Consider the following 14,844-nt stretch of genomic DNA (forward strand, 5'->3'; position numbering starts at 1 on the left):
TTCTCTTGCCATTATTTAATTGAGTGTTTCCCTGTTTGTGCCAGGTAATTGCCAATATATGCCACGACAAGCTTGCTAAATTCCTGTGATGGGTAAAAGACTCCAAACTGGCTATTTTTAGGTACCGAGACTGTACATGCGATGAGTGCTGTTTGGCTGTACCCCCGCTGCACTTTTAGGGTGCTTAGGAGTAATTGCACTTTTATTTCCAGTGCACTCCTGACATGTCGTGATTAATTTCCTCCTGTGGTTTATTAGCACGGGGATAACGCACCTTCTAACGTCTTCACCAACCCCATGAAAAACAGCGCACTGACTTCTTACCTGCTTTCAGTTTGTCCCTTGAGTCTACATAAACAGGAGAGACTTTTCCAGCTCCCCCCAGCCCTGGGGGCTGCAGGCAGCAGGCACCCGGCGCAGGGCACCCCGCTGCAAACCCGCGGCGCTCGGGTCTCCTCCAGCGCGCGGCACAGCTCCTTCACCAGGCGGAGCTTTTGCAGGAGCACCACAAAGCACCGCCGGGTACCGTTGCTCTCGCCAGCCATCCCACCCCCCGGGGCTTCCTCCGGCCAGCGGTGCGCAATGAGAAACAGCGTTAGAGCAGCTGCGCGTGAGCTGCTTTGGGGCCTTTCAGCCGAGCCTTTCCAACACCCGACAGGTCTGCACAGCAATAAGCTGGAGAGCATTTTGAGGGGGGTGCACCCACGCCGCAGGCAGGTCCCCCCATGGAAGGTCAGCTGCAGGAGGTCCATCCCCCTCATAACTCCTTAAAAGCAGCGTCAAGGCCCGTTACCATCCTGCACTTCACTCACTCACTCTCAGAGCCACGACGGAGGCATGAACCCAAGGGGAATCGCAGGGCTCTGCAGCCCCAGCGCCGCCCTGCACCGTTAGCCAGAAGCCAGGTGAGCTGGGCCGGGCCCTGGCCAGGCTGACCTGGCGAGGAGACCTCAGCCAGCGCCCTGCAAGCACCAGGGCAAGGTCTCCCTCGGGGCTGGTGTCCCCCTGAGGCTGCAACCGAGCTGTCTCCTGGAGGGTCTCCCCCCAGGGACCCCAGGCCATGCCCACCCCAGCCACCAGCAGCAACCAGCTCCTACCTGCACGTCCAGAGGCCCCCAGCTCCCTCCTGCAGCCACAGCTCCCTCCAGCCCTGCCCTGCTGCCTCCAGCCCTTTGCCCCCAGCTGATCCCCACCACGCCCACCCCCCCCCCGCCCCCGGGGCCGCTCAGCACCACCGCAGGCACCTGCGCCATTCTCCAAACCCGCTTTCCCTGCGGCTGGGGGTCCGCGGGAGCCGATGCTGTGACGGGTCACTGCACCCCGCGGCGCAGCGCGGTGGGCGAGCAGGCTGGCCGTGCCGCTCTCCCCGGCCCCGTGTCTCGCTGCGTGTCCCTGGGCGCTGCTGGAGGGCAGAGCCGTGCCCGACCCAGCGCCTCGGCCGCGCTGGCAGCCAGCATCGGGCACCGAGGCATCGCGCGGTGCCACTGCCGGGACCACAGAAAGAGGTATGATCAGCTCTGTTTGGGCAGGAAAGAGGCTTTTTTTATTACAACTAGTATCTGGATGCAAAAAGGCCCTCAGAATTACTCTGTTTCCTTCTTCCTGACGCCATTCCCTGTTCTCATCACAAATCGCACAAAGGCAATTAGAACTCCTTTTCAGGTTTCTGCTCCTCCTTCCCCACAGGCTGAGAATCCCTTCCTCATCTCAGAAGCATCTCGGCTGCAGACACATGTGGATCCCTTTGAACAAAATTCTTTTATTTGGTTTTAACAACTGTCACGGCTGTTACTGCTCCTGTAGTTGTTCCCATCCCAGCCCCGCTGGCGAGGTGCCATGGCCGCGGGCTTCCCGGGCCGCAGGCGCCGCTTTGGCAGCAGCTCCTTCTCGTGGCTCTCCGCAGCATCTGAGCCGTTTTGTTTTCTCTCAGCTCTCCGGCAAGAGTCCCGCTGCGGGCAGAGCTGCTGCTCGGTACCCCCTTACCGGCGGCTGCGGCCTGAGCCCCCCGCCACCGCCCGGCGCGACGGGACAGACCCGACCCGGCTGCGGCGGAGGGTCCTGCGTGACACCGACCTCCCCGGGGCTGGCGACCCAGGGGCTGCGCCGCCGAGCAGCCTCCCGCCCGATGTCCGTCGCGGGGGCACTAACGGACAGCAGCTGTCGGAGCTGTCCCATTAACCACGGGAACCTCCGTGGCCGCCTTCAATGGTGAGGGAGGAAAATAAAGTCGTGTTATTTTTGCTGATTTAGAACATTCGTGCTGCTTGACACATTATTTTTTAACTTGGCAGCTAAATGCAATGATAAATTAAAATGCTGGTGTCATCGCAAGTATCGATGCAAACGCAGTGCAAATGAGCTGGGTGCTCAGCCGACAGGAAAGAGGCGCCCTGATGTGCTGAGCTGGGAAATGAAGTCAATAAAACCGGCCCTTGAAACGCGAGTTCTTCTGTGAGGTCTCAGGCTGCGCCAACAAACACAGGAGACACCTGAAACCCGCGTGGAAAACACGTGTTCTGACGTGTTTCCTTCTCCGAATTAACCTGTGATTTTTTAGTCAGTAATTGTGATGATCAGAGTGATGTGTGCGAGACTAATGCAGCAACAGTAACGCGTGGAAACGGGGCTCCCTCTAACGTCAGTCACCGCCCCGTGGCACCCCGTCTCCCTGCTGCGGGCACTAGAACCGGGGCAGGCAGATGCCGGGGGTCCCTTTCCTCACCTGCGTCTGGGAAGGACTGCCACAGGAGGGTAGTAACAGCTTGGTCTGGATCTATGGCATCCTGTTGCTTTATATTTCTCGTCTGGATTTAACAATGATGTCTTAGCATTCTTAATATATATCCTGCATATTTAACATACCATGCACTGTTGAAGAAAAAACCCAATACCAGCACACAGGGTTTTTTCCACCAATAAATTATCTCTCTTCAGTCAAACAAACATGCAGATAAAATGAAAAATGTGTAGAAAAGAAAGCGGTGCGATTTTTAACCTGATATAGAAAAACATAATTAAGAAAGAGAATTTTTATTAGGGCAATTTCACTTTATTTTTTCCATACAGCAAGGTCAACTATAGCAGTAATAATAAAATAAGCATAAAAACAAATTGCAGCCCAGGACAGAGTACATAATTTGGAGCAACTACAAGCAAAAAGTAAGTCTGTGATTACATAATAGTAAAACCAAGCACATCTGTCCTTTCAGCAGATGAAAGTTGCGGGGTTGCAAGTAAGTGCAACTTCATTAATTATTCAGTGTGAGTACTGGAGAGATCAGATAAAGTAATGGCCTAATCACTTTTTCTTTCCAGCTTTGGCATATGTAATGACAAGGTTTCTTGAACGCTGTCCATTAAAATGGTCAAATTTCCCAGGGTTTTTTTTTTCACCTGCTAAAAGAACAGGACCACTACAGCAATAAAAAATAATCACATAACAACTACAGCTACGGTGTGCTGTTTGGTTTGCCTGTTCAAGATTTAACTCTTTTGTGAAAGTCAGTATTCGTTTTGAAGAATCTTTTTTGTGAACAATAAACCACTGAAATTGTCAGAAACTGGTTTGAATAGCATATATCTTTAATATATTTTTTTGATACTTTAAACATGCAGTAGTTTTTGAATAATGTACGGAATATTTGATCCATGATTTCACCTTGATGGTTTGAAGTACCTGCTTTTTTTTCTTTTTTTTTTTCTTTTTTTTTTTTTTATTAATGATTTTCAGGCAGATTTGAACCAGTGGAGCTTTTGTCAGTCATGAGATCTTGGAAGGATGGCATATCTTTCCAGCTGAAAAAATCCTGGCAAACTACAAGCTGTCCACATAAAGCAAAGCAACTTTTTTGAAGGGGTATGGAGTGCTAACTCTGTGCCACTTTTGCAAGCAATTTTGTTCAGCCTGTCATTTTATTAGCCTTAACAAAACTCCTTGTAATTATAGACATTTTTATTCAAAATAAGATCTTACTATTATACAGGTTTCTCTCTTTTTTGACTATATACAGAAGTGCAAAAAGTCAACCTTCTCTCTATACGTTCCCACATGCTAAACTGCAGCATAATCAACCCTCAAGAGTTTGCACACACACACTATAATTCTTGTTACGTAAACTTTGAGTATTTGGATTATCAACAAAAAGTCCCTTGATCTATTGATTATGCAGCTTATTTATAACAAGGCCTGATATTCAGGGATTTCAAAAAATATTTAAACAATATTTTAACATTTGAAATGGATACAGTAGAAAATAAATTTTATTCTAATATCTAGGAACTAGATTTTCTCATAATAACTAATTACAAACAAAATAAATCATCAAAATATTACTCAATTGTCTGCCAGGATTGTTGCGATAGCAACAACTTAACTTCTTACTTAGCAATGATTATATAATTATAAGATATCCATATAAAAGATCTTTGTTCTTTTAATGAAAACTAGACAAGAACTAACAATGACTGACATTCTTACATTGTAATATTAAATCAGTAAAATAGAAATCATTTAGTTAACAATAATACGAATACTCATATGACACTACATGTAAATTCAAAACTGAGTATGTTATGAAGAAAACTACTTTTTTTTTGTATTTTGAAAAAGTCATCAGTAAACTCTAATAAAACAAAATTCTATAAACTGAAATGGTATTCAACTGGTAATAGAAAATGAAAACAACCTAATAAATGTAAGAAATAAAAACTACACTTTTAACAAGAAAAAAATAAGTAATATTCTATAATGTTAAGTAACTACAATAACATGTGAAGTCACCTATACTTTCTTAACACGATTGAAATTACATTGGTATGGGTTTTAACCCGTAATGTAATAATCTAAGGCTTTAATAGATGTACAGTACAATCAGTAAAATCAACACATCATTCTTACACTATAAAGCATCTCTCTCAAGCATAAAAACTCGCAGTAAACTTGGAAGTATGGAGAGTTCTACAACCGAACTCGCGCTTCTTCCACTCCACGCTACGCTACCAGTGACCTGGCCCCCACTTCAGCACTTTGCTGAACAGAGCAAAAATATCCTTTACTAGCTGCAACATCCAAACCACAAAAAGGAATTCCTTTGGATGAATCCATTCTTAAAACTTGAATGCACATCTATTTTTTTGTTTTTATTTTGTAAAGGCTTTCTAAGGCTATAAGCAGTTAATCCGAACAAAAAAAATCACATATAAAACTCACCCAAGTATTTAACCCACCCAATTTCTACTCTAATTAACATCTCCATTTTTCATATTTTGGTTTGTCATGCATCTGATGTCAGTGCTTCTTTCGTCTTTGTTTAGAGTCACCATGTAAAGCGTGACTTCGATGAAGTAAAAATGAAACCCATCTCTGCAAAACATTTATAGTCCTTTTGACTTTCGACAGAGGCTATAAATAGAAGCAAAAGAAGTTCCTCAAACATTTGTTACTGTGTCTCAGAAATGGCTTTTCCCTTTCGTATATCATGTAATACAGTAAAATATGCATAAATATTACACTACAATGCCTTAAAATAGTTTATATATATGTCCAGTATGGGTTAATTTGTACGGCTAGAGTATCTTTCTTGTGCTGTCTACTGTTACTGTAAGGAATAGTTGGCCATTTCTGAGACAGCTTTGGTTTGAAACAGAACGGTGCCCTTTGACTGATTAGTACTAATAAAGTAAGTGAAAACGTGGTTCTGAAAATAACACTGCAGAAATAATACTCTAATCGGATGTTCAGTCTATGGCACTTCATGAGAATCCTTAACAACATGGTATTTAAAGCCATTGATGTGCTTTAAAATATACACAGTTGTGGTTTTGCTTGGCACATTCATCTCTGTCAGATACCTCTCTTACCACTTCTTACAATCTATTACATTAAAAATATTACTCTTAAACAAAAATTACTGTGCATGCACGCTCTCATCTATAATGGCAATTTTAAATACAAGGTGCACCTTTGTTATTTGTAAACCTTGAAAGAAATAAACTTACTTTAAAAAATTATATCTTGGTCTACAGACGTACCAATACATAATAGATTTATGGTTACATCATCGTCTGTCTTTTCAAGGTGACATACATGATTATGTAGGAAACAGACTACATATGCATATTCAAATCCATATGCATACTTCTGTGCTAGAAAAGATAGACAATGCTGTAGTTTTTAGACAATAAGATCACCTCAGCACAAATATCAATTAAATGTACAAAGTATATAGGCAACAGTGTGCAGTGGATTTCCAAGTTCTTGTTTCATCTCGCTAACATGCAATGTGTGGATGTCTTACTGCTGAGGGAGTTTCTGAGTGTTGCTTGACGGTATATACATTATGGCTAATGAGCTTGTTCTCTTCTCAACCCAAACACACTGTCCTTTTCTCTTTAGTTATGATCTAGAAAGGAAAAAAGATAAAGCATTTTCAACACAGTCGTAACTTCTTATAAGCACCACATCAGCCCAAACTTTGCATTTGCAACAGGGAAGTCTGCCGTCGAGTATCGGGGAAGCTTGCACCCAAACCCCGCGGGATTTCCCTTCAGTAACGTTCTTGCAGCAGAGGTCCACTTTACACCCGAACTCTGCAGCGCTTGAAGCACACACTATACTGGCCTCCCGCTGCTCCCGAGCCCCCAGCCGAGCCCCCTGCCGTGGGATCAGAATTTGGGGGACAGTTTCCAGACCCCAGAGCCCAGACCCTGGGAGGCAGCTCCCCACAAAGTGCTGTGTGAGCCCAGCAGCCTGGGCTCCTCTCTCCTCCCAGGCCCTGCTGCCGCTGCCCCGTAAAACCTGGGAGCCCAACCAGTATCTGAGAGGCACCTAAACATCCTTAGAAACCTGGGCCCTATGTTCCCAAGGTCATTTTTCGTACTTAACCGCCCATCTAGTGCAGCTATTTCTCTGGTCTCTATTGCCTGTCACACCTCTAGAGAGTGATTCCTCCTCCACCTCCGGACGGTCTCTCAAATGGGGACACCCCGGTCCCAGCTGACTGCGGGGGGAAGCCTGGTAGCAAGATTAGGCTGCAGACTAGAGGCATCCCACCTGAGTCACTTAAGCAGTGTGGAAATGTTTATGCTCAGCTGAAAGGAATAACTATTATTATAAACCCACTGTGGCAAATCAGTTAATCCTCACTCTTAAGTAATAATTCCATTATGGCCGAGCCATTCAATAAAAAACACAGCAGAAATGGAGTGCAAGGGAGAGAAAGGCAATACAAATGACAAGCTATCCTAGGGGAGGTGATGTGCTGCGGGTGGTCTTAATGACAACAGGCAACTTAGTGACAGACTGGAAACTACAGTTTACTCATAGGAAGACACAGGGGAAGAAAAATCTCTCAAGCTTAGGCACACAAACCTAGACTTCAAACTTTGTGGGATGAAACGTTACAGTATAAAAAGCTGACATACACCGTCTGCAATCGCTGTTCACACCAACACAATACAGGTATGAACTGCGCCTGCACTGTGGGACCTCTCCTTGCCGTATCACCCATGCCAGCAAAATACTGTACATGACGCAAAGTAATCTGACAACCTGTGTTCAAGAGAAATCAGGCTTCAGCTAGGCAGATGACTAAACCTGTATTTTCAGAGAGGCTGGCTTTCCAAATTCAGAGATTTTAAATTAGTTCTTTTTAAAGACAGCTTAATGTAACCACCTGCCCCCTAGACCTGGCTCACATCAATGCTAGAGCCATCATCCTTTATAAACAAAACGTAAAACTCTAATTTTAGACTCTCTGATTTTGCTATTCAGAAGTTTATCCATATGTATAACATGTTCCTTCTGTATGTACAAACTAATACCGACACCTGGTCCAACACACTAGCTAACGCGGTCACTGCTAACTACGGGATCTACACTCAGAGAAGAATGGCATGCCAGTGGAGTTCAGAGCCTCCTCCCCCAGATCTTATTAGCTTTCTTAGAAAGAAAATAAAAACATTCTGTCCCTGAAAAAGACAAATTATGCACACATATAAGTCAGAAAACTGCAAGCAACAACGCATTGGGAACTTACTGTTTGATGACAAAATGTCTACATCTGTGTAACATACTTGTGGCTAGTCAGATGTTCGGCAGATATTATGGGTATCTATAGGTAAAAAATGTAAACAATGAGTAACATGTGCAATGAGCCGACCCAGAGACACAGCATTTTGCTATAGAACATAAGTTTGGAAAAGTGAGGATCAGCTGTGAGTTGGTGGATTTTATATTGTAACTATAAGTTAAAGTCAACTGAAGTGCTACAATAGCAACTTAAAACTGGAAAACATTGTGTTAAGTACTACTTGACAAATATAAATCAGTATTATTGGTTGTTTAGGAAATAAGAGAAGTTAAACTCTACAAAAGTCATGCAGTGCAGTAATTGAAAATAGCCCTTTTTGTTGGCCTACACAAAATTCTGTGCTTTCAGCGTATCATTTAAAATGGTAAGTTCTACAGTGGCCTTGTTTCAGTCTGATTTTGTGAAGTGTTCACTGCTTTCACTGTCTTGGTTTTTGGATGCCAAACCTCAGATGCCCCGAGCTGGATTTTCAGGGCTGGTGAAAATCCACTGTCGAGAAGAGCTGCCTGCTCCTCCCACGGCTGCTGCCGGCATCACGGCAGATCAGCTGAAAAGCTAAGACTCCCCAAAGCAGTGAAACAGTTCTCAAAATGCTCGTCTGCGTAAACAGAATTCACTATGGGGCTCTCTTGACGTGCCCCATCAACTCAGCTTCCCATTTAAAAAAAAAATTAAAACCAGAGTAATCACCAGCAGTACAAGTAACAAACATATGCTACACCCCACCCTTGGGTCCCAGCCGCGCAGCCCTCTCTGTGCAGCGCGCGTGGGAGCGAGCCCAGAGAGCCCTGGCGGGTCAGGCCCCTGAGAAGGGACGGCACTAAGGCATGCGGCTGTCAGAGGAACCGTGAGCAACCCTGCATCACAGACAGGACCACAAGTCCGGCTGGAGGGAGCAAACAGATGTGCCCATGTGCAGGGAAACATGCTGGGGCACAGACACAAAACTGATTTGTAGCATCACGAACGGCTGTTGCACTTGAAAAGACTCTTTTTCCTAGTGGATAGTAAGGGTAACCTGTTGATCCACGTACGAAAGGGAATGGGGAGCTTTCCTCTTAACTACATCGTTTACAGGTCTTGGTGTCGTTTTTTCCACCCCTTGTGCCCTCTCCTCCCCTAGCAACTCCACACAACTCTACAACATTGCCAACTTGTACAGAAATGTGCTTCAAGCATAATGAAGCTTCTCATACCATTTTTTTCTACTGCTGCAGGACAGGCTGTTGCACCCAACTGTGTAGAAGCATCAGGGATAGTGCTGTCGGAACATACCAAGGACCTTCAACACCAGTCAATGAAGATGTAGGGCCAGATCTTAAGACTTTTGGCATGCATGCACATTGCATCGTGTGGCATTAAATAATTTCAGCATTGCTCACATAGTATATACATATATTCGTTATATATGTATATATTGAGGTTTGGCTGCAGTACTTTACTAAGTGTGTTATGAGGCTCCAGGGAGGATATGCATGAAATGATCAGATTCTACAACAGAAAGTTTCCCTGTGATCTATTTGGGAAAGTGCATGGTTATTTAGACAGAGATGATTTTAAAAAATAATGATGTTTTTCTGTGGCTTGGCTTGTTCTCACAACTCTCTGGACTTACAGAGGATATAGAGACACTTAAATTAATTGTATGGTGCAATAAATTACAATATTAAGAAACTCTGGGCATACAGGTGGTTGCTTGCTTAGGTGACACGTATGCAGAGGTGGTCATACCTATAAACTAGTTTTTCAAAATACAAAGTAATTCTTACGCTGGTTTAAATCCGTGAGTGACATGGTCACTCAGCAAACACTTCTCAAGAGCAGAAAGTGCTATTTGCTAAGCAGACTAACCTGAGTATTTTTTGGAATTGTAAAATATCCAGGTCCCTTTTGAGACTCGGGATGTGCACGCCTATATATCACTGCAATAGTGTAATTTTTGGAACAATATTTTTGAGAGATCAGTAAGCAGACAGGTTAACAAAGAACGTACAGCTGGGGGTAGTACAAAATGGTAGTGCTCAACAGGCAAAGGTGGAAAGGCTCGGAGCCAAAGACTCTGGACTCAATCCTGCGAGACCTGCAGCACTTGGTACCCTCAGCGGCAGCGCCGCGCCCGGCGCTCTGCAGCGAGGCCGGGGGCTCCTGGCTCTGCAGCGCCGTCCACCCCAAGCAGAGAGGCGCAGGTGCAGCAGGTCACGGGCACGGGTACTGCTGCTGAACGTCCAACTGCAGCTGCAAACCTGACAGCTTTATGATGGGATTTTGAAATTGTTTAAGGAGTTAGCTCTCATGACTTAGGGAGCTGAGTATGTCAGGTGAGCCTGCCTTAAAAACTGACATTTATCCTCAGAATTAATTTCACATACAGAACCACACCTGCAAAATGCTAAAGAAATTGTTTAGCTCCCTTTTCTAAAAGGCACGTGTGTGATTCCCACTGAGTCGAGAGTAATACCTGCATATTAGACCACAACTGATGGTTTCATGACGTATGGCAATTCTAACTTCCTAGTAAATCTCAAAAAATCATTTCTTTTTCTAAGAGAAAGAAGAGGGTCTTTTAAAAGTTTCTACTGTTGCACTTCCAGCCAGATGTACTACAGAAATCTGCATTTTTGACAAGCCAGCTAGATAAAAACAACAGGCCACGTTCTGTGCTCAGGTGCAGCTCCTCTGGCCCCTGGTACTCATCTTTGGAGCATAGTTTCTGGCTTTTCGGGGAGGACTTCTAATCACTTATTTAGTACAGCATTATTCTGTTATTCCTGAAATATGTCCAAACATGGCAAGAATCGGGGTAGCTATTTAGAAATAAAAGCAGACTCTAATGGACATTTTCTTAACTGATGTCTGTCTACTGCAACAAGTGATCAGCCTTTTCCTAGCAGAATCACAAGCTGAAACAAAGGTTTAAAAGAAGTTTCTGTGTGGCCCATGCTCAAACGTTTTTGTTTTGCTCTTGGAAGAGGAGAGTCAGAACATGTTCAGACTGCTCAATTCAGGCTGTTAAAATTCTGATCCTGCAACCCCTCTGCACAAAGGTTTTACTGGCTTTCTTTGGAGTTCTGCGCTAAAAGGAACTGTCGGCTTCACAGAAATAGAAGTAAATAATGGGTTCCGTGTATTATCCCTTCCTCTTTACATCTCTGAGAGCAGAAATAAGCAGCACGGCCCATAAATGTTAAGACTGAGTCAGAAACTCTATTATAAATTATTTTTAGCATCAGAAATGGAACTGCAGCACCTTTTGAGCATGGATAAGGGCTTATTAAGCTGTGCTGCAGGTCTCAGAGAGAATGTGTAGGCCAACAAGAGGTAAAATCAAAACCCCCATGCTCATTAAAAGCACCACTTTCAAGTTGTCTGTAAGGAACAAAGCTGTAAATTAGCAAACCTGGTTGGCTGTGGCTGTTGCAGCGAAGGGAACACTTGTGGCAGATGTTGTTGCTGCAGACACAGTGGCTGGCGTAGCACCGTGCACCATGGGAACTTTCGGAAGGAAAATCATATAAGCAAACACACAGAAGAGTGTAGCAGTATGGGAACCAGAGCGACATGTGGTAGGATAATTGAGCATGGTATTTATCACAGCAAAAAGCCCGAGACATCGTTGCCAGCGCGTGACATGCAATCACAGTGCAAAGCAGGACAACATTCCAGGGAGAAAGAGGGGAGGGAAATGAAAGAGAAAAAAAGGGGAGAATGCTTGTTACCATCAAATCAAGAAAATCGACACAAACAAGCTTAACCATTTCAATACAAAAATCAACAGAAGAATTTTTAAATGCCCTTATATTTACAAATTTTTGTCTTTTAAGAATTCAACCCAAATATTTACTGCAAACAAAAGTCAATCTTGTTGAAGGACAGTATACGTCTACGTGGCTATAGTAAGATACAGTCTTTATTTAACACAAGATAGTTTCTAAACACTGGAACTCATAGTCCAATCAAAATCCACCAAGGAAGAATGTGCAATTCAAACAACTGCTATACAAAATTAACAACGTCTATGTGTCCATGTCAATTAAATAAAACAATTGCATTTAATTGACAGGTGTTAGTGCAGGAGGCTAAGGGAGATGGATTGGCACAAGAGCTGTAAGTTAAAATCTAGCAGTGGATTTTGAGGGTCCGTGAGCTGCACCACAGGTTTAAGATAATCAAGAAACAAAGCTGGCACCTACCAACACTTGTAGCGGGTGTCATGCACAATATTGAGCCTGCCCATCATGCATTGCAACAGGAAGGTGGATTTGGAAAGGGAAAAGAATTAAAACAACCCATCACACGTGTAATTAGAAAATTTCATTTGAACAAAGAAGAAAAATTGTTATTATGGGAACAGTGGCATGTAACTGTCAGCACAATCAAACCATACAATAGCACAGTGATCCATTAGAACCAGTCTTCAGTGAAGGGGAAAGAGCTGATCGAACTGTGTGCTGGTATATCGTGCTTGCCTTTGTAGCACCGTGGAGTATTAGCATGGCTAGGAGAAGTTTCTTTAGCTTTATTTTAAAACTCTTTGAGTCTTAAATCTTTTTGCCTTTTGCCTTTTTGCCTTTGTAATGGTCTTTACCCTGGTTTCCTCAGATGAAAATACTTCAAAGTTGCACCTGCCTACGGGTCCCTGAGGTCCACCCCTGCTAGGACACCGGGACGCACGGAGTAGCCGGGCGAGGGACTAGCACTGCTGCTCGGGAAGCAGCAGCTAAAGGCTTGCTCTGTCCGGGGAAGACAGACGGCGAGAGGAGGCAAGCGAGGCTCTCCCCTCCTGCTAGAGCAGCCTTTTCAGCTGGGGCCCTCCTCGGATGGGCTGCAGCCACGATTCCTCGCAGCGCGATGACTTGATCTACGCTGTTTCATTAGCTGCAGTCTGACTGCTCCAATACTTAGGTAATACACAGGCAAAACCCAGGTGAATTTGGCATGCAGTACTTCGGTCGTATCTGTACGACCCCTGTGAGCTGCCAGTGAAGTGGAAGCGATCCTGATATCCTCTGGTCTGTTTGCTTAATATGCAGACTGAATAGCTAAAGTCTCCCACGCAGCTCATGGCAGCACCTAAGAATACTTGTTCAGCATTTTTTTCTACATTATTGAACATATTTTAAGCTGCTGGTGTCTGGGCACACAACCCGCAACTCTCTTTAGGCTACACAAAAATAATTGAAGTGACAGCACCTGGTGAATTCTGCCCTGCAACTAGAAAGCCAACAGCAGTACGGTCTTTTTAGGAACATTATGGTATCTTTTTTTAACTATCACTAAGTTGGTAATTCTGTTTACTTTACATAGCAAAATACCTTCCTCTAGACTGAACTCAATCTTCTATTTTTGCTTCCCATATGACAGATAAAGATATACTGATATTTCAGAATATCCATTTTTAATAAACAATTTACTTTTTTATTTAACAAATAACATTTATTAACACTGCTAATTATGCCTGGCACAGTAGAAACTGAAATAAGCTCTGAAATCTGGGAACAGAGATTGGAAAGGTATTCTAGAAGACTGCCAGTGGGAGCCATGGCAATGCTGCTTCCTTGACATTATGTGACCGTAACAAGGGGGGCAGGAAATTGTTTTAGCTGGTGCCAAGCATTGTAGCGGTTTGCACAACCTCAAGAGCATTTAAATAAGCATGGAAAAAGTCAGTCAGTATAATTACTGCTGGGGACAAGGTTATTCTCTGTCATCACTGTATCTGCAAGGCTACAAAGAGAAGGGCATAATCATGTTTCCTAATTACTCTTCTGTTTCTGTGTCATGGAAGAGACTGAAAATATTCACAAAGAAAGGTTAAATAAAAGAAGGGTAGCTTTTCTGACTTCCCCATGCACGAATCATGGGTGAAGTCAATGGGACCACTTGCAAGATTAAAAAATGGAGCAAAATTTGGCTATAAAGCGCAAACAGTAAGTAAAACTGCTTTCTCGGTCCCTCTTACGACATCTCTATGGTGTTAATGAGGTTACACAGAATAACCTTTGAGTTCTCTCTCTGCAGAAGAGCCCTATTTATAAGGTTGTACATACTTCATTAGATCTGGAATATTATGTCATTCCATGCATAATTAGGTCTACATGTTAAAGACGAGTTAGATTTTCATAATGACTCTGAAATATCACCGTAAAGCTTTTCAGCTCAAAATTTTAGTCTGAGTTATCATCATTAACATTATAACCAGCGCACACAGTTTTGAAAGGGAATCGAAGCAAATGAACATAAGGCAGAAATGAAAATACTAGCTAGGGTGCAATAACTTGCAAATGTGAAGACATAATGCTGTATGACCCTCTTACCAGTAATAAAAATCATTTTTGCTGTGACCTTAATATTCATCTTGACTTCAGAAGCTTTGACTGACTAATGAGAATACATGAATAATAAATGTGCAGTTTCAAATGTTCCCTAGCTTTTCAGCACAAGGCAGAATTTTAATTCAAGGATGTGCTCAGTTAACTGATCGTAACTTCACAATCAGATTATTTCTGCGGTGCAATAAAGCTATTTTTATAAATATTCTAGGTTTACTGGTGTTTTAAGCATTTTGTTCTCTTCGCTCCCTTGTATTATTCCCCTCAGTCTATTTATTCTGTCCAATCTACTAAATCCTAATTAAAAATATCACCATAGACAGCATAAGCACTCCCGTCGAGGTGAACAGCTGTGCCTGATCTTTCCCTCCCTAACATTCTGGAGGACAGCAGTGTTTTTACACAGACCCAGAAGCCCGATGGAG

The 14,844-nt window shown here is 43.5% G+C and overlaps 1 protein-coding gene across 28 annotated transcripts in view; it reads right to left on the bottom strand.

Annotated features, from left to right (window-relative positions):
• Window positions 1-3,014: 3,014 nt before the first annotated feature.
• Window positions 3,015-14,844, bottom strand: part of MBNL1 (muscleblind like splicing regulator 1) — a 112,253-nt gene continuing 100,423 nt past the window's right edge. For 13 of the 28 annotated variants that reach the window (XM_075157551.1, XM_075157535.1, XM_075157533.1 and 10 more), the window contains 4 exons: window positions 12,281-12,316; window positions 11,488-11,582; window positions 8,037-8,111; window positions 3,015-6,401 (listed from right to left, as the gene is read on the bottom strand). In XM_075157551.1, coding sequence (XP_075013652.1) covers window positions 8,055-8,111; window positions 11,488-11,582; window positions 12,281-12,316 — 188 coding nt within the window. In that variant the 3' untranslated portion in view covers window positions 3,015-6,401; window positions 8,037-8,054. Of the gene's footprint in view, window positions 6,402-7,369; window positions 7,550-8,036; window positions 8,112-11,487; window positions 11,583-12,280; window positions 12,317-14,844 lie in introns of all 28 variants that reach the window. The other 15 variants (XM_075157555.1, XM_075157542.1, XM_075157554.1 and 12 more) reach the window with 7 other exon arrangements.

Source organism: Calonectris borealis, chromosome 9 (assembly GCF_964195595.1).
Source record: "Calonectris borealis chromosome 9, bCalBor7.hap1.2, whole genome shotgun sequence".
NCBI lineage: Eukaryota > Metazoa > Chordata > Aves > Procellariiformes > Procellariidae > Calonectris > Calonectris borealis.